The 27,757-nt window shown below is 34.3% G+C and overlaps 1 protein-coding gene across 13 annotated transcripts in view; it reads left to right on the plus strand.

Annotated features, from left to right (window-relative positions):
• LOC114331769 (mitogen-activated protein kinase-binding protein 1) overlaps positions 1 to 27,757 on the plus strand; it is a 742,485-nt gene that overhangs the window by 580,731 nt on the left and 133,997 nt on the right. For all 13 annotated transcript variants that reach the window (XM_050645932.1, XM_050645936.1, XM_050645940.1 and 10 more), the window contains one exon: positions 11,303 to 11,391. In XM_050645932.1, coding sequence (XP_050501889.1) covers positions 11,303 to 11,391 — 89 coding nt within the window. The remainder of the gene's footprint in view (positions 1 to 11,302; positions 11,392 to 27,757) is intronic.

Consider the following 27,757-nt stretch of genomic DNA (forward strand, 5'->3'; position numbering starts at 1 on the left):
CTTATTGGTACATTTTCATGGTAACACCTCCAAGACTTCTATAATTTGCAAGTCATATGGATGCTGCAGTGAAGACGAGAGGGAAGGAATTCTACACTTTGCAATTCACATCCCCCGTCTGCAGCCGGCAAAATTCCAACTGAAAGATGCACCTGGTTACTCTGCGGAGTAATACGAAAATAAAATAAAAATGTGTACCATTTTTATTCGGTTGCGATGCGAAGGCAAACCAATCTTACTTTTTAATTAGAATACGGAGTGCAGTCCAGTTCCTTTAACCGCGATTTTCTGCTCTTATTGGAGCTTCATCAGAAGAAACGTAGGCACTGTTCTCCATAATCCAACTAAATTGCATCGAGAGGCTTTACAACACATCGCAACCAAATGGATGATAATAGGTGGTAGATTGGTTTGCCTTCGCATCGCAACCGAATAAAAATGGTACACATTTTTATTTTATTTTCGTATTACTCCGTAGAGTAACCAGGTGCATCTTTCAGTTGGAATTTTGCCGGCTGCAGACGGGGGATGTGAATTGCAAAGTGTAGAATTCCTTCCCTCTCGTCTTCACTGCAGCATCCATATGACTTGCAAATTATAGAAGTCTTGGAGGTGTTACCATGAAAATGTACCAATAAGTTTTCAATTTAAAAATCTTTTAGTGATTTTTAATATTTTTCAATATTATTAATTTACTATTAGGATTGAAAACTTGCTTCGTCTTTCATTTGCCAGATGGCGCTAGCCACCTATTATCATCCATTTGGTTGCGATGTGTTGTAAAGCCTCTCGATGAAATTTAGTTGGATTATGGAGAACAGTGCCTACGTTTCTTCTGATGAAGCTCCAATAAGAGCAGAAAATCGCGGTTAAAGGAACTGGACTGCACTCCGTATTCTAATTAAAAAGTAAGATTGGTTTGCCTTCGCATTGCAACCGAATAAAAATGGTACACATTTTTATTTTATTTTCGTATTACTCCGTAGAGTAACCAGGTGCATCTTTCAGTTGGAATTTTGCCGGCTGCAGACGGGGGATGTGAATTGCAAAGTGTAGAATTCCTTCCCTCTCGTCTTCACTGCAGCATCCATATGACTTGCAAATTATAGAAGTCTTGGAGGTGTTACCATGAAAATGTACCAATAAGTTTTCAATTTAAAAATCTTTTAGTGATTTTTAATATTTTTCAATATTATTAATTTACTATTAGGATTGAAAACTTGCTTCGTCTTTCAATTGCCAGATGGCGCTAGCCACCTATTATCATCCATTTGGTTGCGATGTGTTGTAAAGCCTCTCGATGCAATTTAGTTGGATTATGGAGAACGCTGCCTACGTTTCTTCTGATGAAGCTCCAATAAGAGCAGAAAATCGCGGTTAAAGGAACTGGACTGCACTCCGTATTCTAATTAAAAAGTAAGATTGGTTTGCCTTCGCATCGCAACCGAATAAAAATGGTACACATTTTTATTTTAATATAAAAGAACTTAATAAAGAAATGTGGACTAAGTTGTTTAAAATAAGTCTTTTAAAATTGGTGTTGATGAATCCATCTATATTCTATATCCTATTAACTTATAAACAAGTTTTGCATTTACAGCATTTCTCAGCCATTTGATATCACATCCCCTATTTAGTTGTCTCATCTTTATTTCAGCCAGCTTTATCAGCCATCATTTGTGTTGGATCACAAATATTAATTATCTATTTCCAATACAAACTACAATACATACCTTCTGTATTTTGGTTTGCCTACCTTTACTTCATCAATTCAAGTACACCTCATTGATGATTGCAGGTTTTCAAATTCGCCTCCTTTTTTACATCTTAGATAATTATTTATTCTCACTAAACTAACTCTTGTATTTTTATAATTCCAACACACTGATGATATAGGGGCTTTTTAAACTAATATACCTTTTACCAAGACAAAAATTTTTTTATTAAATTTTACTTTTAATTTTAATACTATTTACTATTTTTATTAAGAATCAACCACAATAATAATTGAATCAACCACTTATTTCAGTTTAAAATATGTTTATTTTAACGTTTTGATTTCCACTTCGGACTCAACATATTAAAATGTTATGTAAAATGTACTCAAAATGTTAGAATTTGAGCTGAGTTCGTATATGTATTTCTTAGGTCATTTTCTTATATATTTCTGTACCATTTATCAACTAATATCAGAATTATGGCTTTTCGGCTGTAGTCTCCAATAGATGCTGTAGACTGCAGGCGTACAACGTCACGCCGTAGGAAAATTGTTCATTTTCGTTATTTTTAATAAACTTTCTTCTTCTTCTTCTTATGATAGGCCTCTTGGCCTGTTCCTTGCCGATTTTGAGCTTGTATTCGTAGCTGTGATGTTGACTGCCAGCTATCTCGCCACCTTTTAAAGGGCCTTCCTATTGGTCTCTTGCCTGTTGGCTTCGAATCCCTGGCTATACGGGCTATTCTCTCGCTGTCCATTCTCGTTACATGCTGATTCCACTCTCGTCATCTCTGTCTTCCCCACCGTACTATATCTTGTATGTTACAGAGATCTCTTATTCTGTCGTTCAGTATGCTGTCTCTCAGTGTTTTCCCAGTTATTGACCTCAGCGTTCTCATTTCTGATGTTCTCAGTATCCTCTTGGTTTCTGCTGTGTCACATCTTGTTTCTATCGCGTACGTCATGATCGGTCTTACACATGATTTGTATATGCGTACTTTCCCTTCCAGCCTCATATCTTTGGTTCTCCAGATGACATCCCTCAGACATCCTGACACGTAATTGGCTTTATTTGCTTGCTTTCGGACGCTCTCTTTAACATCTCCATAACTACATACATATTTCGATTCCCAGATATTGGAATCTCGAGACTTGTTCAATTAGTTCGTTGTTAATTACTAATTTGCATCTTATGGGTTCCCTTGACATTACCAGGGATTTTGTCTTGGCTGTTGATATTTTCATGTTGTAGTTCTTCGCCACTGTATTGAAAGTTTGTGCCATTCGCTGTAGGTTATCCCCGTAATCGGAGATTAAGATTGCGTCGTCAGCATAACAGAGGATTTTTATTTGTTTTTCCGCCATCTTATATCCTTTTCCAGTACCTTTAATGTTTTCTATGATTTTGTCCATGACTAAATTAAAAACCAATGGGCTCAAGCTATCCCCTTGTCTAATTCCCGAGTTGATTTCTACTTCCGATGTTAGTTCATTCTCGACTTTTATTCTGGTTCTGTTCTTCGTATTAATGTCTTTAATTATCCTTATCATCTTGTTGGGCTGATTTTTCTCCTTTAGCAATCTTAGCACATCTTCCAATCTTACACAATCGAAGGCCTTAGTCAGATCTATAAAGCATATAAATGCAGGTTTATTATATTCCAGTGCTTTCTCAGCAATTTGTCTGGCTATGAATATGGCGTCTATTGTGGACCTATTTTTCCGAAAACCTTGTTGTTCCTCACTAATTGTGTATTCTTCATTTATTTTATTGGCAAGTATTTTTGTTAAGAGTTTTAAGAGTTGTGCTCAGCAAGGTGATGGTACGGTAGTTGCTAGGGTCTTTGCTGTTTCCTCTCTTGTGTATAGGTATTGTTATACTCGTCCTCCACTGGTCTGGTACACGCTGGCTACATATTATTTCTTGAAAGAGGATCTCTATGTTTTCGATTAAGGTTTCTCCTCCGTATTTCAGGAGTTCATTTGGTATCCCATCGGGTCCTGGTGCTTTTCTGTTTTTTAATTTACGTATGTTATTCCTTATTTCTTCTTTTGTGATTTCTAGTTCTGTGTCTATGTTGGATTCGTCTTCATTTCCTGTTTCTTCCTCCTGTTTTAATAAACTTTGAAGGACAAAAACTATCTTATAACCGAAAATAGTTAAAAAAGAGTCTAAAACAAATTCAAATTACGGGGTGAATTGAAGTGACCACCAACTTAGCCGGTGATGTCCAATATACGCCGTAGGCTGCGTACAGCGTGTCGACTTATCCAGGTCAGTGGCGGATCTACGGGGAGGGAAAAGGGGAAATTTCACCCCCTAACAAGGTCCTACATTAAAGAAAAAAATTGTTGAAACATAAAAATATATAAGCTGACATGAAACTTAAACCACAGACAGATAAATTCAACCCAATAAACACGTTAGTTAGGAAAATTAAGGGAACTTAATGCATATAAGATATTATTTAAGTCTATTATATAGTTTTTGTTGTTTTTTATGTCTTTTTGTTGGTGTTTCATTGGAAGTTCCCCCCTCCCTAAGGCAAATCCCCCCCAAGGCTAATGTCTAGATCCGCCACTGATCCAGATATGCTTAATTTTTGGGCCTAAACTGTTGTCTTTTTTCCCTTAGCTAATTAGTAATGTCCACTTATTATTAATTATTTGGTCCTTCTATGAGGACATAGTTTTATTAATTTTATTACGTGCAACGGAAAAAGTATGAAAAAATTACATTCCAATATTGTGGTCTTTACTCCATTCGCCACACCGGTTTAGTTTTTTCTGCAAAATATAGTTATTAGGTAACCCGTGCAATCATAAAACCATACCGAAGAAAGAAATTTCTACAAATTACGCCGATTTCAAAGGCAATTTGTGCGAATAACAGTAGCGTTAAATTTGAATGCAGCTCTGCATTATCCCATCAGTCACACGTGTTTAGCTCGGCCTCTCTCTACGGACCGTTTTGCAATTGCTAATAGGTATAAATGTGTATGATTTCATATATTTTATTTGTCGTTCGATGTCGACGAGTGGGCTATGAAATGAGTCTACTTGATTTATGTAGGTTGATATTTTAGTAGTTGTATCAATTGGGAGATTATTGAATGATATTTGAACCTAATAAATCACATCATAAACTCGTATACAGAGTGAGTAACTTCGTAAAGGAATCGTTGCGTGTGTAATGTAATGGTTTTGGTTTTAAATCAATTGCTACATTTAGGGCAGTCAATGAGGGTATTTGGCTCCGAATTCCATCCTACTACATCGATTTACTTGATATTTTCACAGTAAGCAGGGAATAGCTCAAGAAACAAAGTCTACCATATGCTAATGTGCGCTTTTATCTTGGAGGTGGTTCCCATACCTTCTCGGGGTGAAAAATGTTTTGGTTAAAATAGCCAAGGAAAAGGCTAGAGAACCCAATTTTAAGCCAAAACTGTTCTATAATTATTTTTTGAAAACTCGATACTTTTTGAGTTATTCGTGGTTGAAAATTGGTCATTTTCATTGAAAAACGACACCTTTTCGGACGGATTTTTGCGAATACCTTAAAAACTATGCATCTAACAAAAAAACTATAAGTATAAAATATTTCTGTAGGTTATAAAAAAACAAAGAGATTTGTTCCTTCAGAAATCTTCTAGTTAAAATACAAAGAGGGGTATGGTAGGTAAGAAGAGTTTGTTTTTTTGCCGCATGCTCAAATCGGTTTATTCAACGTGAAATAACAGAGAAACTGTCGATTTTAGGTGTATAATGATACTAATAACTTTTGTAGGGCTTGAAAAGACCTATAAAATGAGCAATACTAAATTCCTCTTATCATTTTCAAGTTACATGGAGAAAAAGGAAGATTTTTAAGAAAATTTAAAAATGCACTCTATAATTTGATCTTTTGTTTTTCAAAAACCATTCATTTTAAACCCTTCCAACTTTTTAAACATAGAAATAACATTATAATAAAAGGTATTGAAGAAGGAAAACGATGCATTTACATTTTAATGGATGGGGGTAAAAATTACTTCTCATTTTTTCTTAAAATACATTAGTTATCAGTTTTGTTTGCAGCATATCTTGCTTAGTTTTAATGTAATGGGCCTCTAATATAGCTCATTTTAAAGGTCTTTTCAAGCACTACAAAAGGTATTAGTGACATTATAGACCTTAAATTTGACCGTTTCTCTGTTATTTGAAGTTGAATACACCAATTTGAGAATGTACCAAAAAACCAACTGTTTTCACCTACCGTATCTGTTTTTGTATTATAACTAAAAGATTTTTGAAGGCAAGTGTCTCTTTGTTTTTTTATAACCTACAAAAATATATAAAATAGTTTTTTTAGTTAGATGCACAGTTTTTAAGGTATTCGCAAAAAACTTTTCGAAAAGGTATTGTTTCAATGAAAGTGGCCAATGTTCAACCACGAATATCTCAAAAAGTATTAAGTTTTCAAAAAAAAAATATAGAACAGTTTTTGCTTAGAATTAGGTTCTCTAGCAAATTTAGTGGTAATTTTAACCAAAAATTTTTCCATCCCTAAGAAGGGGTGAGAACCATCCCCAAGATAAAAGCACACATCAGCATAGGGTAGACTTTGAATTAGGAGATAAGTAGAGGCTAGGCCCAAAAATTTCATTAAAATCCATAGGATAGAATAGTAGGATAGAATTCGGAGGTAATATCCTATTCTTGCTCCCATTGACTGGCGTAATTGCTTTTAACACAGATTAACCCAACACAGATGCGAAAGCTATGCTATGATGCCGGTACAAAAATTGGTAACCTTGAAACTAAGGAGCACAGTTGTTGTGCCGGTGTTTGCACCAATACAATTGATAATTTACAAAATAGTTCATTTGGTCTATAATACTTACTTTTACACCTGATTTAATATTTACTATATTTACACTAAAAATTAAGACAAACAAAACTTAACAAAACATTGGTCATTTAATAAATGTATGTGTTAAACGAAAAAGGAAATCAAAATACAATAGGTAATTTGGGAATTCTAGGTATGTCCTTAACAAAACAAGAGAAAGTTAACTAACTGTTATAAAAGTGACAATCGTGAAAGATTTATATATAAATGGTCATTTATTAAATTTCTGTGTATATTGAAAAATAATAAAAAGTTGCTTGGAAGTGAACACGATATAAATATAATAGGGTAATTTGGGAATTCTAGGTAGGTACAAAACAAGAGAAAGTAAACTAACTACAAAACAAAACAAAACAAAGTTTTGATAAAGTGTTGATAAACTTCAGATAAAGTGTTGTTAATATAAAAATTTTCCAGTTCCAGGTTATTTAATTAAATAATCAAATTTAATTATATAAAAAACGTTTAGTTGGTAAATAAAGAATTTTTTTCAAAAAGTGATAAGTTTTGGGTCCAAAAAAGTATAATGTGAGAGCGAATTGTTTGTATTCCTGAGAATATCTTATGGCCTTTGGGACATTTTTCTGCAACAGTGCCTGAGTTTTTACAATTTCGGCCAATGATTTATTAAGAAATTTGGCACATAATTTTCTAAACTGCTCTAACTCTTGTTTTGTACCGTTTTGTTTTTTACAAATTTTTCTATTCAAAAGTTTTCTTTTTAAAAACCTGATTTTACATTTCAGTTTATATTCACATGGCAAGTTATACATAAAAGATGCTGGTGTTTGTAATGATACTGAAGGTGATAACTGGAAAACATCTTTTGTAATTCTTGTAGAAATGTGTCAATCTTTTTCCTTACTGGGGCTGATAGAAACTTGTTTAGAGGATATTACCTGTAAATTTTCCGTCGCAGGCGTTATTCTATTAAGAGATATTCTATTATTATATTATTATTTGAAAAATCATATCTTTTTATTATTGAAATTATTGATATTTACCTAATTTTTTACCTGACAATATTTTAACTCTTTTCGGCGGCTCCTCAGACGTATTCGCGCAGATATCTTTAGATTCGGTAAAAATTGAAGGCAAAGCATTGTCATATAAGAGTTTTCGTCGTGAAGATGAGCATAAAAATTTATTTTCAAAATACTTTTCGCAAATTCTGTATCTAGTTAAATCCTCCTCTAACAAATCTTGTCTTTTAGTAGCTTTTAACCATAGCTCACTCCTATAACATAAGATGTTTTTTAATAAAAATTTAATGTCTTGTTAATATCTCTTTTATTTTTTAAGATTATTTTGACTATCTTCAATAACAGGGCGTTATTCATTCTTACTAGTAACTAAAATTTACTGTTTTCAGGACAGGATTATTTTCACACTTATCAAAATATTTCTTGAAAAAATACTATTGGAACTATTTCTAACACACATAGCTTGAGTAACCATTTTATGTAAGTTTCCAGATTAATATAATTAATATGATATAAGTAATCTGCCGCTTAATCAGTATTTAGAAAGTAAATCAATTTATTAATGACACTACATACCTTACTTCATCCTTTGGCAATCTAAAAAATGATATTTCTTGACCCGTCTTAGATGAACACTCTTTACAAATACACGTATATCTAACCATTTTTAAAAATATAACAAAACTATTTAAACACACTTGATAAATAGAAAAAATTCCCAATAATCAGCCCGTCAATTTAACACTACAATAAGCGCATGTACTGTCGAGGTTATTCAGGAACTGACAATAAGCTTAAGCCTACATACTAAGCGAGCTACTAAGCGACTACCCTTTTGGTAACTAAAAGTGGGAGGAGTTTACCAAAACTCGGTACCAGAGTCATCGCCAGGGTTTCGCATCTGTGTTGGGTTAATCTGTACTTTTAATAGTATCCTACAATGTCTATTAAATGAAAAATTGGACAGAAATCCAGTTAACGGAGACAGTAACAGCAATGGTCAACAAAATAACAAATGAGGAAGTGGTTTAAGCACTTCAAAAAATAAAGAAAGGAAAAGCAGTTGGACCTTGGACCAGATGATATTTCTGGAGAAGTGTGGATACTATTAGGAGAGACAAGACAAGTTGACTAACAGGTTTATTCAATGGTAGGACAGGTCTAGCAAAGGAAGAGTCAGAAATTAATAAGATCAATGAAGAAATGAAAGAAAAACTCTTGGAAGCGGGAATGAAAACTGCCAAAAAACTAACAACAAATGAAAATAGATTAAGTAGCGGGACAGTTAAATTAATGGAAAGTAGACGAAAACTAATAAGCGAAAACAAAAGAAACACAGTAGAATACGTAGAACTAAACAAACTTATTAGAAGAAAAACCAGAGAGGATCTAAGAAAACACACTGAAAATGAAATCGAGAAAGTAATTGAGAGAAATAAGGGCCTAAAATGCTTACGACCAAATTTAGGGAAACCACTACTCATTTCAATAAAGGATGAAACAGGATGGGAAGAGAGGAGAAAGGATAAGATATCAGAAAAAGTAGAAAGGTTTTATAAAGAACTATACACCTCAAAGAAAGACGCAAACTTCAACACTCAGGAATATATCAAGAAAACAATCACGAATGTAAACTCAGAAACACTACCAAAAATAGAAAATTATGAAATAGAAGCAGCACTATCACAATTAAAGAACAACAAAGCACCAGGACCAGATGGAATCCTTGCTGAAATGTTGAAAGAAGGGAAAGAAGAAATCTTACAAACATTAAGAAATCTGTTTAATCAGTGTCTACATAAAGGAGAAATACCCGACGAATGGAACGAAAGTCTTACAATCCTGCTATTTAAGAAAGGCGACAGAAAGGACATAAAAAATTACAGACCCATCTCACTGCTGTCGCAAACGTATAAACTATTCATGAGGATTATCAACAACAGACTAACACACAAATTGGACTCGTATCAACTCGTAGAGCAGGCAGGATTCCGAAAGGGATATAGCACCACTGACCATCTTCTAACAATTAGGACACTAATAGAAAAAGCTAACGAATACCATATAGATCTGCACTTAGCGTTCGTTGACTACGAAAAAGCATTTGACAGCGTGGAAATGTGGGCAATAGAAAAAGCTATAAACAACTGTCGAATAGATTCCAGATACAGAATGCTAATACATAATATATATAAGAAAGCAACAATGACAGTACAATTGGAAGAAACCACAAAACCCATACCAATTAACAGAGGAGTGCGACAGGGAGATGTTATTTCTCCTAAACTATTTACATTAGCACTGGAAGATGTTTTCAAAACAATGGAATGGACAAACATGGGAATAAACATAAATGGAAAGAAACTAAACCACCTAAGATATGCAGACGATGTAGTAGTCATAGCATCAAGTTTTGAAGAACTACAAACCATGCTAACCGAACTAGCAAATGAATCCGAACAAATAGGTCTAAAAATGAATTTTGCCAAAACAAAAACAATGACAAACACACAAGACAATAGAAACGTAATACTAAACGACACCACAATAGAAGCGGTTAATGATTATATATATTTGGGACAGATTATAAAAATAAATAAGGAAAACCAAACAGCGGAGGTAAAAAGAAGGGTCAGATTAGCCTGGGCAGGATTTGGAAAATTAAAATGGGTCCTAAAGAATAAAAAAATACAACAATACTTAAAAACAAGAGTGTTTGACCAGTGCATACTCCCAATTCTCACATACGCATGCCAAACATGGACCTTGACCAAGGCAAACATGGATAAAATAATAAAGACACAAAGAGCCATGGAGAGAGCAATGTTAGGAGTAAAATTGACAGACAAAAAGCAAAACAACTGGGTCAGAAATAGAACAAAAGTTAAAGACGCAGGCCAACATATAACCAGGCTAAAATGGAGCTTCGCAGGTCATAACGCTAGACAAACGGACAATAGGTGGAATAGCACGATACAACAATGGAGACCATGGACAGGAAAGAGAGCAAGAGGACGACCCCAGATGAGATGGGGAGACGACATTAAAAAGATAGGAGGAACGCACTGGAAACAGAAAGCACTAAACAGAAGCGAATGGAGGAAACTGGGGGAAGCCTATGTTCAGAATTGGACGAATTAAAGGGCAAGAGAAGAAGAAGAAGAAGGACAGGTCTGGGAGAAACTGATAAATTTCATGTGAAAGTAGGATTGCACCAAGACTCAGTGCTGAGTCCTTATTTACTCTCATTAGTTTTAGATCAGATAACAGCGATGCTATAGGGTAACATTCCCTGGTGCTTAATGTATGCTGATGATGTGGTGTTAGTGGAAAATAGTGAAGGCGATTTAGAACAAATACTGGAACAGTGGAGACAATCTCTTGAGGAAAAAGGTTTAAGACTTAGTAGGACAAAGACGGAGTATTTGGAATGTTCGGAAGAATTCATAAATATATCGAGTTCCGGTCACGTTGGGTGTAAACCTAGGACTTAGAAGTCCCACTGCTTGTTTTTATAATTCAACACCGCCGTACTTGACTGTGCATTTTCTACTCATTTTTCGTTTAATAGGACTAGGTTATATTTACTGCTTTATGTTTAGGTACTCTCTTCTTCTCTTTTCTTACTTACTCTTAGTTTAAATAAAAACGCAATTCATATTTATTCCTTTTTAAATCAAACATACTGACGATGCATTTTTGTTTCAGATAAAATTAGAGAAAGTGTTAGGAGTAACCGTTTCCAGTAATGCAGCTTTAACATGTGATAATAATGGATTAATAGCGTATCCAGCGGGGTGAGTATTTTTTTAAAACTCTGTATTCATTTTGTTTAAAAGTTGTTAAAATTTATGTGTTTAGTAAAGTAACGTAATTTAGGAGTAAAGAATAGAACAATTGGGACCACAAAACTTTCTACGCGAGAGCGAGATAAAACTAAAATAAGGATTAAGCGCTTAGCTCTGATACAATCCTACTTTCACATAATATAATTTATCAGTCTCTCTGACACCTCTCCTATAAAAATAATATAAAATAAACTTATAAAATTGAAATACTTAAAGCTTTAATTACCTATACAGGTTTAAACTGATCAACATAATAACAAATCTTTTGAATATTTGTAATTCACTTAGTCTTCCTTTAATTTAAAACTCTTTTTAGACGATTTTTCAATAACCAGATTATGTTTTGAAAGTGTTTTTCCTGAATGTTTTCGAAATATCTGTCTACTCTCTATCACCTCTTAATTGGACCCATATAGTACTTTAGTGACATTTTTTATATTTGGGAACAAATGACGTAGACCAAATCTGGAAATTGTATTTTCCACCATTGGTTATATGTCCCAAACATTGAAATTTTCTCTCTTTGACGGTACACAATATCTCATTGTCTTTGTTTATTTTGCGCATCATTTTTTGATCTCTATATCTCCAAGATACTTTTTTAAAGAAAAAGTCTTTGGTATGTCCACATTTTAAAGATTTTAATTTATTCGGACAACGTTTAAGAGTCTCACCATACAACAGAACCGGAAAAGCATACCACGCAGAATTATTACTCTTAATTCAGACTTCAGTCTGTGCTACATAGTATTTGTGGACAACGCTTGAACCATTAAGGTAGGCTGATGACATCGTATTGATAACCGATAAAAAAGAAGAATTTTTAGAAATGATGAAGGAACTGAACATATAAGCTGGAAAGATAGGCCTTAATATGAATTACAGCAAGACCAAAATCATAACAAATACAGATGAGGACATCACAATGAGGATCGGACAAGATGAAATAGAAGAAGTTCACGATTATATATTTCTAGGTCAAATTATAAAACTTAACAGCAGAGCCAAGGAAAGCCAAACAGCAGAGATCAAAAGACGAGTTAGACCGGCATGGGCGACATTTGACAAACCAAACTACATCCTTAAAAACAAAAGATATCTACAACATCTTAAGACCAAGGTATACAATCAATGTGTACTCCCTGTTCTCACTTATGGTTCCCAAACGTGGACGTTTACAAAAGCAAACATGAAAAATATAAAAACGCAAAGAGCAATGGAAAGACAAATGTTGCACATAAGACTAATTGGTAAAAAGGGAAACGAGTGAATAAGACAGAAAACAAAAGTGAGGGATGTTAGACAAGAAGTTGCAAAATTTAAATGGAGATTTGCCGGACACAATAAGACAAAAAGAACACCGATGGAAGATAGTTCTTATAAATTGGATACCGTGGGAATATAAACGAAGCAGAGGAAGGCCCCAAATAAGATGGGCAGATGATATCAAGAAGCACGTGGGCTCTAGGTGGATAATTGTAGCGACAGACAGAGAAGAATGAAAAAGGATTGGGGAGGCCTATGCCCAATGATGGACCGAAGAAGGCTAATTAGATATACATAGTATTTGCTTTATGTTTTTGAATGAGCTTCTTTTTTTGGATCTTTATTTTTATTTCTTTTGAGTAGTCACCTGTTTCATTTATGTTGTTTGTAACGGTTCACGTTACGAAATTAGATCTTTAAATATTTTTATAATTATTTTCTTTTGATCGCTTAATTAATCTCTCTAATTTTCTCGTAAAGGACTACTTACGTGACGTCACACTTCGGCGTGTACTCAACATAGTTGTTGAATCGTTCCTTGACGTTTAATTCGTGTTCCGTGAGAGTTTGACGCTTTCCTCTTTGAACGAGAGAGGAATGTTCTTTACTTGGCTTGTGGCTGTGAGGTTGGTAGTTGGTACCATAAAATGGCGGTTGATTTCCATCTAAATTATTATTCAACTTTAAAATCTTAGTAGATTTTAAAAGATTTTAAAGTAAAGTGAAAAGTTACCAATGGTTGTCTTGAGTGGAGTAAGGAGACATATGGGTAATACAACTCCTCTTGGAGCCTGAATAGGAATCACCGGTAAAAAAATTATTTTTTATAATAATTGTTTTGTTAACCTTTGGAGGTTTTGTTATGAATATTTGAAATATTAGTTTCATTGTTAAATTTCCTTAGTGAACACATTAAGTGAAGGATGTAGATTATGTCGATCTTTATTGAATATTCATTAAGGGAAATTATAGGTATATTAATGGGGTTTTTGGTTTTACATAACCAAACATTTTTGAAGTCCTCAAATTAATATTGGAAATAATTATCATTACTTCTCTGTACGTTTTAAACTGATTGAGCATCCAATATATCTATAAATTGTCAAGTAACTATCTCTGCCTGGTTCCATACCATTTCATTAAGGTATATAATATGTGTGTAGATGGCTATTATTATATTAATATCATAGTCTCTCAGATAAATCATATTCTATGTTCCAATTTCAAATTCAATGTCATTATTTGTTCATGTCTTCACACCCAAAATAGTTCAAGGTTACCTGAGATTAGTTTTTTTTCCATTTAAATGGTCACTTTTTCAGTATCATTTCTTCTTAAAAAAGTTTTCTCATTTATTTCTTCTCTTTACTTTTTGCTCATGTTTATATGGGAAATAAAACTGGGAATGTTTTTTTAGCCATTTGGGAGAAACCCTGGGAGGAATCCTGTGAAGTCGTAGCCCCTTTGACCACCTAGGGAAACCATTACAGCCACAGTCAAGTCATCATGGGAGTATGTCATTTGGGAAACACACTTTGGGACGTTCCAGTCCCATTTTCTGTCATCTGTCCACCTGCACCTACGGATAGGACAGGTTAGCACTCTCCGTGTGCTCATTTTTTGGATTGCAGCATCGAAATTTATCTGGAAGTCGTTCGATGAGGGGATTTGTTTGGGAACATTTAAGTTTGTGTGCTTTGAGTAACTATTGGTTTTTATATTTCAGACATAATTTCAGACCCAAATAGCCATAATTTTGTATTTGTTCTATAACTTCGTTCTTCACACGGAGATCAATATTTGGAATGTATTTCATTGTGTGTGCCATGGATTTAGTTTTCTTTATATTTAGTGACAGACCGAACTCTTCACTTGCTGCAACAACGTTATCCAAAATTCTTAAAAATCAGTGATGTTCTCTGATGATTTTTAGCCATACAAGAAGAAAATAATAGAAATACTACAATTTTCAAAAACATACAATCCATGAAAATACTTATTTACGTATCAATATCTAATGGCATTGTAAAAGAATTTCCCATTTCGATGCTACATCAATCGTAAGTGGAATTAAAAATGTATATAACTGCTCGAAGCGTAGTGCAGCGATACGAAGCTAGCGACGAAAATATTCAATAAATTTTTCAATTGCGAAAAGATCGAAAGTAGCACATTGGTTACAGTCGATCTGACAATGCTTTAGCACTCGAAATCTGCAATCTGCACGTTGATTTTATGCATTATAGAAATGCAAATATCTACTTCCGGTAAAATGTTAATGGATTTTTATTTACGAGGATAATATGAGAAGTTTTCGACGCAACTTATAACGACATTTAGTTTCTTGTATTGCAACTCTTTTGTTCCAAAAGTAAATACCGTAGGTAAGTTTAATTCGAAAAATAGTTTTCTTTATTTAGCTATTTAAAGTTTAAAAGATCTCTGTTAAAAGATGTGTTTTTTGCATTCTTTTCATCCATTATATTGTAGCGGAAGAGAAATCTTGGCCGATCCCCGTATAACAGTAAACACCTCGAGAATGACGTAATCGGATGTGCTAGGCCTCGCCGGAGAATTCTGGAAGGTACGTCACGTAGGCGGAACAAGCCGATAGCTCGAGATGGGAGTCGATTGTTCCAGAATAACAACTGGGTATAAATACGGGCATATTTTGTGAATAAGTTTAGTGTATAAGATAAATTCGTCTGTAACTTATATAAATAAAGTCGTATATAAATTACGAACCGCTAGTTTTATTGTAATTAGAAGTAATTACACTAGTCACGCTACAGTTGGTGTCGGTGTTCGGTTAACTTAGTGCGATATAAATAAGTGAATTACAGAGAGACTTTAAAAGACTTTTGAACTTTATTCGTCGGGAATAACCGGAGTGCGTTAATTGTTCGGTATTCGGAAAGACTTTAAAAGACTTTTGAACTTTATTCGTCGGGAATAACCGGAGTGCGTTAATTGTTCGGTATTCGGAAAGACTTTAAAAGACTTTTGGACTCTATTCGTCGGGAATAGTTAAAGTGCGTTGATTGTTCGGTATTCGGAAAGACTTTTAAAAGACTTTTGGAAAGTACGTGTGTGCCGACCAAAGATGTTGCTACAAGAACTTACAGTAAAACAGCTCCGTGAACAGCTAGAGGAACGGTACGTGGACAGCAGTGGGCTCAAGATAGTCCTACAATCACGACTCGAGGAAGTCCTCAAGAAGAATGGAGATGACCCAAAGACGTTCCACTTCCAATCAGCAGAACAAGCGATCTTATCGAAATTTGAAAGTGTTTCTCAAAAGATCGATGAAACGTCTAAGATAAGTCTAAGTCTTTTTCAAACGATCGATGATATTTCTAAGATAAATAATGAGAAATTCGAAACCATTTCTCAAAAGATCGATGAAACTTCTATAAAGAACAACGAGAAACTTGAAGAAGTTAGTAGAAAAAGCGACGAGAAATTTGAAAGTGTTTCTCAAGTAATTAAAGACGTTTGTAGACAGAATGACGAGAAATTTGAAGAAGTTTCTAGAACATTCGATAAGATGCAGAAAAGTGTAGAGACCGTAGAAGAAAAGATCAAACAACTAGAGAGCATGATAACCGATACAAAAGTACAACCATCAGTTAATGCAGCAGCGTTAGATCCGGTAGTGAAAGATGAACTACCGAGAGACGAAACGTCGCATAATATGAGATTCAAATTACCACCATTCGATGGAAAGTCCTCTTGGTCCATATATCTTAGACAATTTGAAGCTATTGCGACCGCCAATCATTGGACCGAACAGGAAAAGGCTGTTTCCTTGACTGCTGCTTTGCGAGGTGATGCTGCAGATATATTAAGATCAATTCCTAAGGGTCAAGAAAATTGTTACCAGACCTTGTTCACTCGTCTAGAAAAACGCTATGGAGATGCCCATCTACAACAAGTATACAAAGCACAACTGAGAAATAGAAGTCAACGAGCAAGTGAGAATCTGCAAGAATTTGAAGCAGATGTGGCTCGTGTGGTGCGGTTGGCTTATCCGGAGGTGCCAGACAGCGTTTTAGAAGAAATTGCGGTAGATACCTTTGTCAATGGGCTGAAAGATAGTGAACTACAGAAAGCTTTACGACTAGCAAGACCGAAAGTTTTAGATGAAGCACTTGCTATTGCCTTGGAACACGAAGCAGCTAGCCAAGCTTCACGAAACAATCGAGTAATAACCGTGGAAAAAGGCGATAAGAGAAAAGATGAACGTTTGGTGGAAATGGTACGGAGGGTGATTCGTGACACGATGCCGAAGAGACGCATGAAGAGGGCTGGAAGAGTTGGTTCAAATACAGATGCTTCCTCGATACGGCCATGCAGTGAAAGTTGTAATCACCGGCTTAAAGTAGATGAACAGCTTTGCCCTGTGAGACGAACTACCGTCGTTAATGAGCAATGGCAGCCACAACAGTTACAAGAAGCCCAAGAAGACGATCCGTGTATAAAAAGAGTATTGGATTGGATGCGTCGAGGTGAGAGACCTAGTTGGCAAAACATTAGTGCATGTAGTCCGGAAGTCAAGGCCTACTGGAGCCAATGGAATTGCCTGATACTAAAAGATGATCTTCTGTACAGAACCTTTGAGAACGATGATGGTACAGAATCTAAGCTTCAGTTGATTGTACCTAAAAGTAAAGTGTCAGAAGTATTGCGTCAGTTGCATGACGGTACATCAGGTGGACACTTTGGTATTACGAAGACTCTGCAAAAGGTTCGAGAACGGTTCTATTGGGTGAACTGTAAAGATGATGTAAGAAGATGGTGCCAGAAATGTGAACTGTGTGCATCCGGTAATGGTCCAGTTGGTAAAAAGAGAGCACCCATGAGACAGTACAATGTTGGCAGTCCTATGGAAAGACTAGCAATCGACATTGCAGATCCATTTCCAGAAACTGATGCTGGAAATAAATACATCCTGGTAGCCATGGATTATTTTACGAAATGGACCGAGGCCTATGCATTACCAAATCAAGAAGCTGCTACCGTTGCAGAGGTACTTGTTAAAGAATTCTTCAGCCGATTTGGTGTTCCCTTGGAGATCCACTCCGACCAAGGGCGAAACTTTGAGTCAGCTCTTTTCCAAAACGTTTGTAAATTGATTGGTGTCAATAAGACCAGAACAACACCCCTGCATCCTCAATCAGATGGGATGGTCGAGAGGATGAACCGAACGATGGGTAAACACTTGTCCAAAGTTGTATCTGAAAATCAGCGAGATTGGGACCAACACATTCATTTATTCCTGATGGCCTACCGCTCGGCCGTAAATGAAACTACAGGTCAAACACCAACCTGCCTGATGTTGGGTCGTGAAGTTCGGTTGCCCTGCGACCTAGAGTTTGGCTGCGGACCTTCCGAGGAACATGTTGCAGGCGAAGACTACGTTGACCGCCTGAAATTACGAATGAACAACATTCATGAACTTGCCCGACAACACGTCCAGATAGCCAGTGACAGAATGAAAGATCAATATGATTCTCGATGCAAGAATGAAAGCTTCGAAGTAGGTGATCTTGTCTGGCTTTATAATCCGCAACGTCGTCGAGGCTTATGTCCTAAACTGCAAAGACAATGGGAAGGTCCATATGAAGTTAAGAAGAAAATAAATGACGTAATATATAGAATTAAGAAGTTGCCAAACGGTAAACCAAAAGTTATTCACATAAATCGTCTTGCACCATATGCTGGCTCAAATGAAACAGAAGAAGCACGAGTCCTCCAACAGGAGATGAAAGATGTCGCACAGCCAAGTTTTAATCAATTTATGTCAAATTACGCAGCGAGAAAGAGTGCTAGATTCGGCGTGACCACAGAAGTTCAGCAAGATCTGTTTGGTGTTCCAGAAAACGTCTCTCTGGCCCACTGTGTTGCCCAAGACCTCGAGATGACTAAAGGAATATCGTCCGTATTCAATAGAAAGTTCGGCCGCCTGGACGAGTTAAGAAATCAGCAGCCTAAAATTGGAAGAGTACTGCGATTGGAAGATGGTCCTCGATCTTTGCTGTATATGGTGACGAGAAAGTCTTATACGGACACGCCAAGCTACGAGAACATATGGCGTGCTCTAACTAATTTGAAGAAAATCGTGTGTAATTATGACATCAAAAATTTGGCTTTACCAAAAATAGGCCATGCAGTAGAAAATCTGGATTGGAAGATTGTGAGAAGCATGCTTGAAGTGGTCTTCAGAGGAACTGGTGTACAAATCACTGTGTGTTGCATGAACCCGAAGATGTCGTACCCTTCAAAGACAGTAGACTGTTATTTCTTCTTGAAGGGTGTATGCAGAGCTGGAGAGTCGTGTAGATTCCGCCATCCTGGGCCTTCATTTAGAGTTGCTGATCGAGACGCTCAGATCTTAAGAGGGGAGCAGTGTAGCGGAAGAGAAATCTTGGCCGATCCCCGTATAACAGTAAACACCTCGAGAATGACGTAATCGGATGTGCTAGGCCTCGCCGGAGAATTCTGGAAGGTACGTCACGTAGGCGGAACAAGCCGATAGCTCGAGATGGGAGTCGATTGTTCCAGAATAACAACTGGGTATAAATACGGGCATATTTTGTGAATAAGTTTAGTGTATAAGATAAATTCGTCTGTAACTTATATAAATAAAGTCGTATATAAATTACGAACCGCTAGTTTTATTGTAATTAGAAGTAATTACACTAGTCACGCTACAATATTCATTTCTCTTTCTATAAGTTGATGTTGGTGTACTCAAAAAAAAACAATTTCAACGATATGCATCAGTGAAGGGACAACTTCTTTGACTTAAGCTGCAGGTAAATAGTATACAACAGGTAAGAGTCAACGATACTTCACACAACTGCGAAAAACTAGGTCATAAGCGGCAAGCATTCTTAGTAGGCTACCAAGCGACTACACTACTACACATATGGATTCATCCACTAGACCTGTACAAGCTGGTACAGAAAATCAAAAAAGAGCAATATCGGTCGCTGATTCGATCCTTGTTTTTGGAAGGGAACTCCCGCGGGGAAATCAAAGAGGGGAGCGCTTGAATTCTGTGTACGGTGACTCTCTCCTTCGATGGCGACCGTCAAAAATTGGTTTAACATGTTTCAACGTGGTCGCACGCAGTTTTTGATATGCCCCGAAATTGGCTACCACGGAGGATAATGTGAAAATCCACGATCTCGGATCCAGAGTTAAAAACACAAACAAAAATGCTAGGTCTGGAAATTAACACAGAAAAAACAAAAATAATGACTCAGACGAGAAGAAATATAGTCCCACAAAACATTATACATGAAGATGACATTGAAATGGTTGGAAAGTTTACATACCTGGGAATAGAAATATATGCCGACGGATCAGAAGACGGAGAAATACGGAAGAGAATAACGCAGGCAAACAGAGCTTATTTTGCCCTCACCCATATATTTCGGTGTAAAAGTGTCCACCGAAATACAAAGATGAGAATCTATAAAATTTTAATTCGACCAATAACATGCTATGGTAGTGAAGCCTGGGTCCTGAAAGAAACATCCAAAAACAAACTCGGCACATTCGAAAGGAAAGTACTGAGGAGAATACTAGGACCTGTGAGGGAAAACGGAATCTTCAGAAGTCGATACAACAACGAACTTTATCAACTTTATGCACCCCTGTCAGACTTCACTAGAATACAAAGATTGCAATGGGCCGGACATGTGATAAAAATGGGAGAGGATAGGCTACCAAAAAGAGCACTGAATGCTAGAATGCAGGGAAAGGGACCGGTTGGAAAGCCAAGAAAACGCTGGAAAGACATAGTAAACAGCAACGCACAAGCCCTTTTAGGAGTCCGTGTATGGAGAAGAGCAGCCACAGACAAGCAAGGGTGGAGGCAAAAAATAAAGCAGGCCAAGGCTCAATTTGGACTGTAGTGCCGTAGAAGAAGAAGAAGAAGAAGAAGAAGACTAGTAGATATATAATATGGAATAGTGTAAACTTAAAGAACATGTATCAACAAGGTAATAACTTTCCTTGATCCATCTTTGATCATCTTTGGTTACTTGCCGAAGACACGATGTCACCAATTACGGGTTACGTACGACGTACATTTATTGAACACATATTTGACGTAATATTAGAATATTAAAGTTGAAACATTGTGCTACATTTTCGTGTATCTACGTTACCAACAAATACGTTTCATTCCTCTCGACAAATTTCTTATCCATCAATAAATGTCAGCCCTTGAACTTGATAGTAAAATCATTCTACTAAAATTCAGTACACGTCTTCTTTTGTAAACCGTCTCTCCATTATGCACGTACCCATCGTCGCGGCGCTTTTCATCTATCTACAGTGGCGGCTCCTAGTGTAAAGTATTGGGGGTGCACACATAAGATGTAAAAATAGATAACAGCGTGGGCCTCCGCTTGAGCCCTATTTCCTTAGGCAAAATTTTTTGAGTGTCGTCAATTTGTAAAAATCAAAGGACCTTATTAAGAAATTACAATAAATAATGTATTTTATCAACTTAGTTACAAGCTAGTATCTATAATGTATGTAGTACAAATGTATAATTTAGTTTTTAAACGTTACAAGCAAGTTTTGTATTGAAAGTCAAGTCGCGTGTTTTTTTAGATTAATTATTCAATAACCAATTCATTAAAATTTGGAAGTTCTTGAATCATTTTTTTTCAATTCACAACAATGTTAGTCGATCCTGGTCCATAGTACTTCTAAGGGAAGATTTGATACATATCAATGTAGAGAAACATCATTCTGCTTCTGCAGTTGTCATTGGCATCGTAACAAGCACTTCAAGAATTCAAATTACTTCAGCAAACAAATCTTCTTGCAAATTATTTTCAGCCAAAAATTTAAGGGAAGTGGACTTCCCCGGAAAATTGTTTAATATGGGATCTTCTATCAATAATTTACAATTCACTCTTTAACGCAGGATTTTGTTCATTCTGAATTCTGATTCCTAATCTCCAAATAGATAGTAAACACGGAAAACAGTAAAGAATATAGCATACCCACACAACCAGTCAGTTTTATCATAAATGTCAATTTTAAATGATCGTTTATAGTCCCGACTTACATTCATAATTAACAAATTTGGTTTAGAACGACGGACATTTTTAATTTTTCTTCTAAGAGAGTGAAGAAAATTTAATTGATTTCAAATATTCCACGCTAACATTCACATATCCCTCCATTCTTAATATAGTCTAGTAAAATAAAATTACACTACATGTAAATCAAGATGTAAATTCGTACAGGTTGGAACAAATTTTACATCAAATTTAGGTGAGTAGAAAAGATATTTTCAAGAAAGTATCCAAATCATGTAAGGGGATCATTGTTTAAATAATTAAAAAGGGGCCATGTTTGCACAAAATTTATTTTTTTTACTGCTGCGGTAATTCACCTTTCTATGAAGGTCTTTCTTTACGATTTTTTTTCTGTAAAGATGAAGGATACAGCTTTCACTTAAAACTTACTAAATTAAATTTGACTCCATATTTATTTAAATAATTATATATAAAATTGGAAAAACAAATTTGCAAAAAATTATTATTTGCGTTTTAAATAAGCACTATAAAATATTTTATTTTCCAGGAGAAGTTGCGTTATGTTACCAGTATAAAGCAAAAAAATTAATCGAAAAATATTTAATAATTTATGAGATATTTAATCTGTTTATTAAATATCTGCAATTGCAAAAACGCGGTTGTTGTCAAAAAAATATAAACTTGTAGGAGGTCTCATTTTTTTTTTATTTTTATGTAGGTATATTTTAGATAAATGTATTGATAAATTTAAATTTCTATTAAACTCCACTTTAAAATGGCATTTAAAAATAGTTCTAATTTGTTTATTTGTTTTTTTAATAACGTCGCGGCACTTTGAAATGCCGTTTCGATATTCAGATTCATGGAATATTTACAAATTAACAAATTTTTTTCTCCCTTTTCTTCTTTTTTTTTTCTTTGAGAATTCATTGCTAGCTAAGGAGTACACGGGAGACTTTGTCTCATGTCTCGAATCCGTGAAGTTTCCGCATGTCGAAATAGATTAAAAATAATAAAATATTATTATTATTAGTATTATACAATAATATCGAGCCAAAGCAAAGCTTATATGGCTCAAAGTACAAAATAATTGTAGGTTTTAAACTAAATAATATAACATAAAACAAATTCTTACAAAATAAAAATTAAATTAAAGTAAATATTCAAAAGAATTGGTTTTTACAAAAGTTCTTACAACAATAGCAAATTAAAAATAGATACAAAAATTAGAAAGTAGGTATACCTAAAAATTACAATTTTTTTTTCTCATAAAGAAAAAAAAAAGATAAAATATATCTTTACATTTTATAACAACTATTTTAACAAAAATTACTAACATTACACATACAATGCCCAGTTAGTTCTCATCAAACCTGTTTTTGAAACTATTTAACTATATTACCTATTAATACTTATCACTGCTCGCATCATAATAACTGCTCGCATCTGTGATTTCTGATTTCAATTATAGCCTAATAAAATAAAAAAAGTCAATATGTAAATTCGTACAGATTAAAACAAATTTTATATCAAAGTTTAGGTGGGTACAAAAGATATTTTCAAGAAAGTATCCAAATCATACAAGGGGATCATTGTTTAAATAATTAAAAAGGGGTCAATTTTGCAAAAAAATTACTTTTTTAACTGCTGAGGTTATTCAATTATCAATGAAGGTCTACAGGATTTTTTTCTGCAAAGTTGAAGGGTAAATCTTTCTCATAAGACTTACTAAATTAAATTTGACCCCCTATTTATTTAAATAATTATATATAAAACTTTAAAAACAAATTTGCAAAAAAATATTTTTAGCGTTTTAAATAAGCACTATAAAATATCTTATTTTACAGACTAAGTTGCGCTATGTTACCAGTATTAAGCAAAAAAAATTGGTCGAAAAATATTTAATATTTTTTGAGATATTGAATTTGTTTTTTAAATGTTACTATATTTTCAATTGCAAAAACGTGGTTGTTGCCAAAGAAATATTCACCTGCTTAAGATTTTATTATTTTTATTTTTATGTATATTTTCGATAAATGTATTGATAAATTCAAATTTTAGTTAAACTCCCCCCTAGAATGGCATTTGAAAATTATTCAAATTTGTTTATAATTTGTTTTTTTTTAATAACGTCGCGGGGATTAAGTAATTTGAAATGCCGTTTTCGATCATTGGGTTCCTGGGATTTTTTTACTAATTAACAAAATTTTTTGGTCGTTTTTTCTTCTTGGAGTTATATTACTACGGGCCCTTTTAGGGTTAAATTTTATTAGGAATGTCGAATCTCTGAGTTGTAAATTCTAGACCTAAAAATATTAAGATTTAACTAAAATCTTTTAAATAAAATGTGTCTACTTACTGAGTTACAGGGTGTTTTATTTAAAAATTATTGTTACCAAGTACTTTAAAACTATTTGACGTATCCTTATCATACTTGGTAGAAAGTGTGGCTATTATACACCCTATTAAATTTTGATTAATAAACGTTTCTACCTAGTGCCAGAGGCGTACGACAGGGGATAGTGAATGATTGACCCTTCCCAAATTCTACGCCACTGAGTGAATTACTATTGTAGCGAAATTTTTCGATTCTCCAATACTTTGTATGTAAATAACTTTATTGGTATTGATAAAGTCATCAGTTTAAGATATATTGGAAGTTTAAAATGAATGAATGAATGAATCAAAATAATTATGCCGTTTCATTCTTAACGTCCAATATCTCGAAAACTAATGACTTAATCATTACCAGTAAAGCGTATATGATTTACACAGAAAGTATTTGAGAATCGAAAAATTTCGCTAAAATAGTAATTCCCTCAGTGGCGTAGAATTTGGGAAGGGTCAACCATTAACTGGCCCCTGTCGTACGCCTCTGGTGGTAGCTAGAAACTTTTGTTTTTCACAATTTAGTAGACTGTTTAGTAGTCACACTTTCTGTAAAGTATGATAAGGATACGTCAATTAGATTGAAAGTACTTGGTAAAAATAATTTTTAAATTTTTAAATAAAACACCCTGTAACTCAGTAAGTAGCCACATTTTATTTAAGTGATTTTAGACCAATCTTGATATTTTTAGGTCTAGAATCTACAGCTTAGAGATTCGACATTTTTAATGAAACTTAACCTAAAAAGGGCCCGTAGTAATACAATGCCAAGAAAAAAAAAGAAGAGGAAAAAAAGACAAAAAAATTTGTTAATTAGTAAAAAATTCCCAGGAACCCAATTATCGAAACGGCATTTTAAAATATTTAATCACCGCGACGTTATTAAAAAAACAAAATATAAACAAATTTGGATTATTTTCAAATGCAATTTTAGGGGGCAGTTTAATTGAAATTTGAATTTATCAATACATTTATCGAAAATATATATAAAAGTAAAAATAATAAGATTTAATACAGGTGAATATTTCTTTGGCAACAACCACGTTTTTGCAATTGAAAATATAGTAACATTTAATAAACAAATTCAATATCTCAAAAAATATAAAATATTTTTCGACTAATTTTTTTCTGCTTAATACTGATAATATATCACAACTTATTCTGTAAAACAAGATATTTTATAGTGCTTATTTAAAACGCTAAAAATAATTTTTTGCAAATTTGTTTTTAAAGTTTTATGTATAATTATTTAAATAAATAGGGGGTCAAATTTAATTTAGTAAGACTTATGTGAAAGATTTTCCCCTCAACTTTACAGAAAACAATCCTATAGACCTTCATTAGTAATTTAATGACCTCAGCAGTTAAAAAAGTAATTTTTTTTCAAAAATGACCCCTTTTTAATTATTTAAACAATGATCCCCCTGTATGATTTGGATACTTTCTTGAAAATATCTTTTGTACCCACCTAAACTTTGATATAAAATTTGTTTCAACCTGTACGAATTTACATTTTGATTTACATGTAGTGTAATTTTATTTTACTAGACTATTACTGTATAGTTAGACAAAAATATTATTTATAGAATGATAAATTTTACATACAAATGTTGATATGAAAATAATTGTTGGAGTGCACGTGCACATGTGCACTTATGAAGGAACCGCCACTGCACCTAACCATCGTCGCGGCGCTTTTCAGCCGTCTACCGTCGAATCAGGGCATCTGCAATACTCCATCTACAATGTTCTGATTTGATGGATGTACTCACCCACCGGCTTGGGGATATATGGGCTATTAATAAAAATATAGAAATTGGGGCACGTCGATAATTGTGTAACCAAAGATCTGCAATATTGCCGACGAACCGGCACGTAGAAACACTTCAGAGGCTCTAAAGCCGTGTGCTTTCTTTGAGATTAAAGGATATAATTAAAATGATGAGTGTCGGACGTTGGCGCGGATAAAATTGACGGATAGCGGAAACAAATTAGGTTAAAAAGTATGTAAGATGATACACTGCGAAAAATACGGAACTATGGTACACAAATTGATAAATATTGAGAATAAAAAAATTAAATAAATATGAATATAGCCCCCTCTGTGACTCATTGGTAAGAGTTTGTAACTCATTACGTTTGGATTTAGAGGTCGTGAGTTCGAATCTCAGCTGGGTGAGAAATTTTTCGTTTATTAAAAATTACTAAATGAAAATAGTTTCTATCCTTGTGGGATCGGTACTCACCGGAGGAGCCGCAGGCGTTCGGATACGATTAGCGTCTCTTTGGTAAAGACAATGAAGTCGACTATACTCATAAGTAACAACACATTTACTTGACAGCGGGATATTATCAAAAACTATCACTTTAATTTTTATTTCTGTAGCTTCCTGTTGGTCAGAATCTCCTATGAATGAAATAATCAAGGTAATTTTGACACATTTTTAGTGTGCAAGACTCTTTCAATAGCTTTAAATTGTGGCAAGTGCGTCTCTTACCCTTTACTTCTTTTGCATTTGAAATTCTTGCTGTTGTTTTTGTACCTACATCCCGCGATAGGTACGTATATCTATTAGATTAGAGAAGTGCCTGGGATGTAGGTAGTCTCTACTTTGTCATAGCATTGATCTTTGCCCTCTTCTTGTTTGTTTTCGGTTGAGACATTTATGAGACTGATGTTAAAAAAACTTACCTCTAACTCTTAAATAACATATTCGTAGTCTCATTAGGTTGAAGTTCATAATTATTATATCCATAAAATTTTGTTAACAATGAATGCAGTCTCGAATTCATGATAGGTCTTATAGTCTTATGACAGCTGTAATAGTTATCGCATTGTCTCTTTTGGATATTTCCTTGGCCAGTTCTTGTACAGTATTAAAACGTGCTTTATATTAAGTTAGACTTCTGCCTTTTGGGCTATTGGTAGAATATCACAATATTTGACTAATTTAATCACCAGAAGAAGGATTCACATGCCTATGTGGTGCTTCATACTAGATTCTAAAGAAATATTTTTTCCAATTCCATTCCAGTACTGGATAAAAAAATTAACCGGATAAAAAAAGAAGCACCTATGATTTTTAGTTACACTTTTTAACGTTAATCAAACTTTAAAAATACTACTGTTTTATTAAACAAGGCTAAAATTACCATAATACTATTTGAATAAATAAGATCAAGTTTAATAAATAAGATCGACGAGTGTATTTTTAAACCACAAAATAGAAACTCTATTTAACGGAATCCTTACTTTACCGATTATAATAATTTGAACCTAACCAATTGGCAATTGGTATACTTTTACAGCCTACTCAACGATCATTTGGTGATATTCATATCAATTGTTAAAGGACGTTTTGAAACAATGCATCTTTTGTTTCCAGTACTCACCTAATTCACATAATTATTCGTGCATATCAGATCCGATCTAGGATAAACTGAATACGAACGTTCTTTTATAAACTCGAAGGAGAAACACGGTGAATGGATATAGCGAATAATAATCATGATTTTATTAATTGCAATCTGGTATTAAAAAGGTTGCTGATACATGTAAATAGAAACTACGCTTCAAAAACTGTTTCATTCAA

Source organism: Diabrotica virgifera, chromosome 3 (assembly GCF_917563875.1).
Source record: "Diabrotica virgifera virgifera chromosome 3, PGI_DIABVI_V3a".
NCBI classification, from domain to species: Eukaryota; Metazoa; Arthropoda; class Insecta; order Coleoptera; family Chrysomelidae; genus Diabrotica; species Diabrotica virgifera.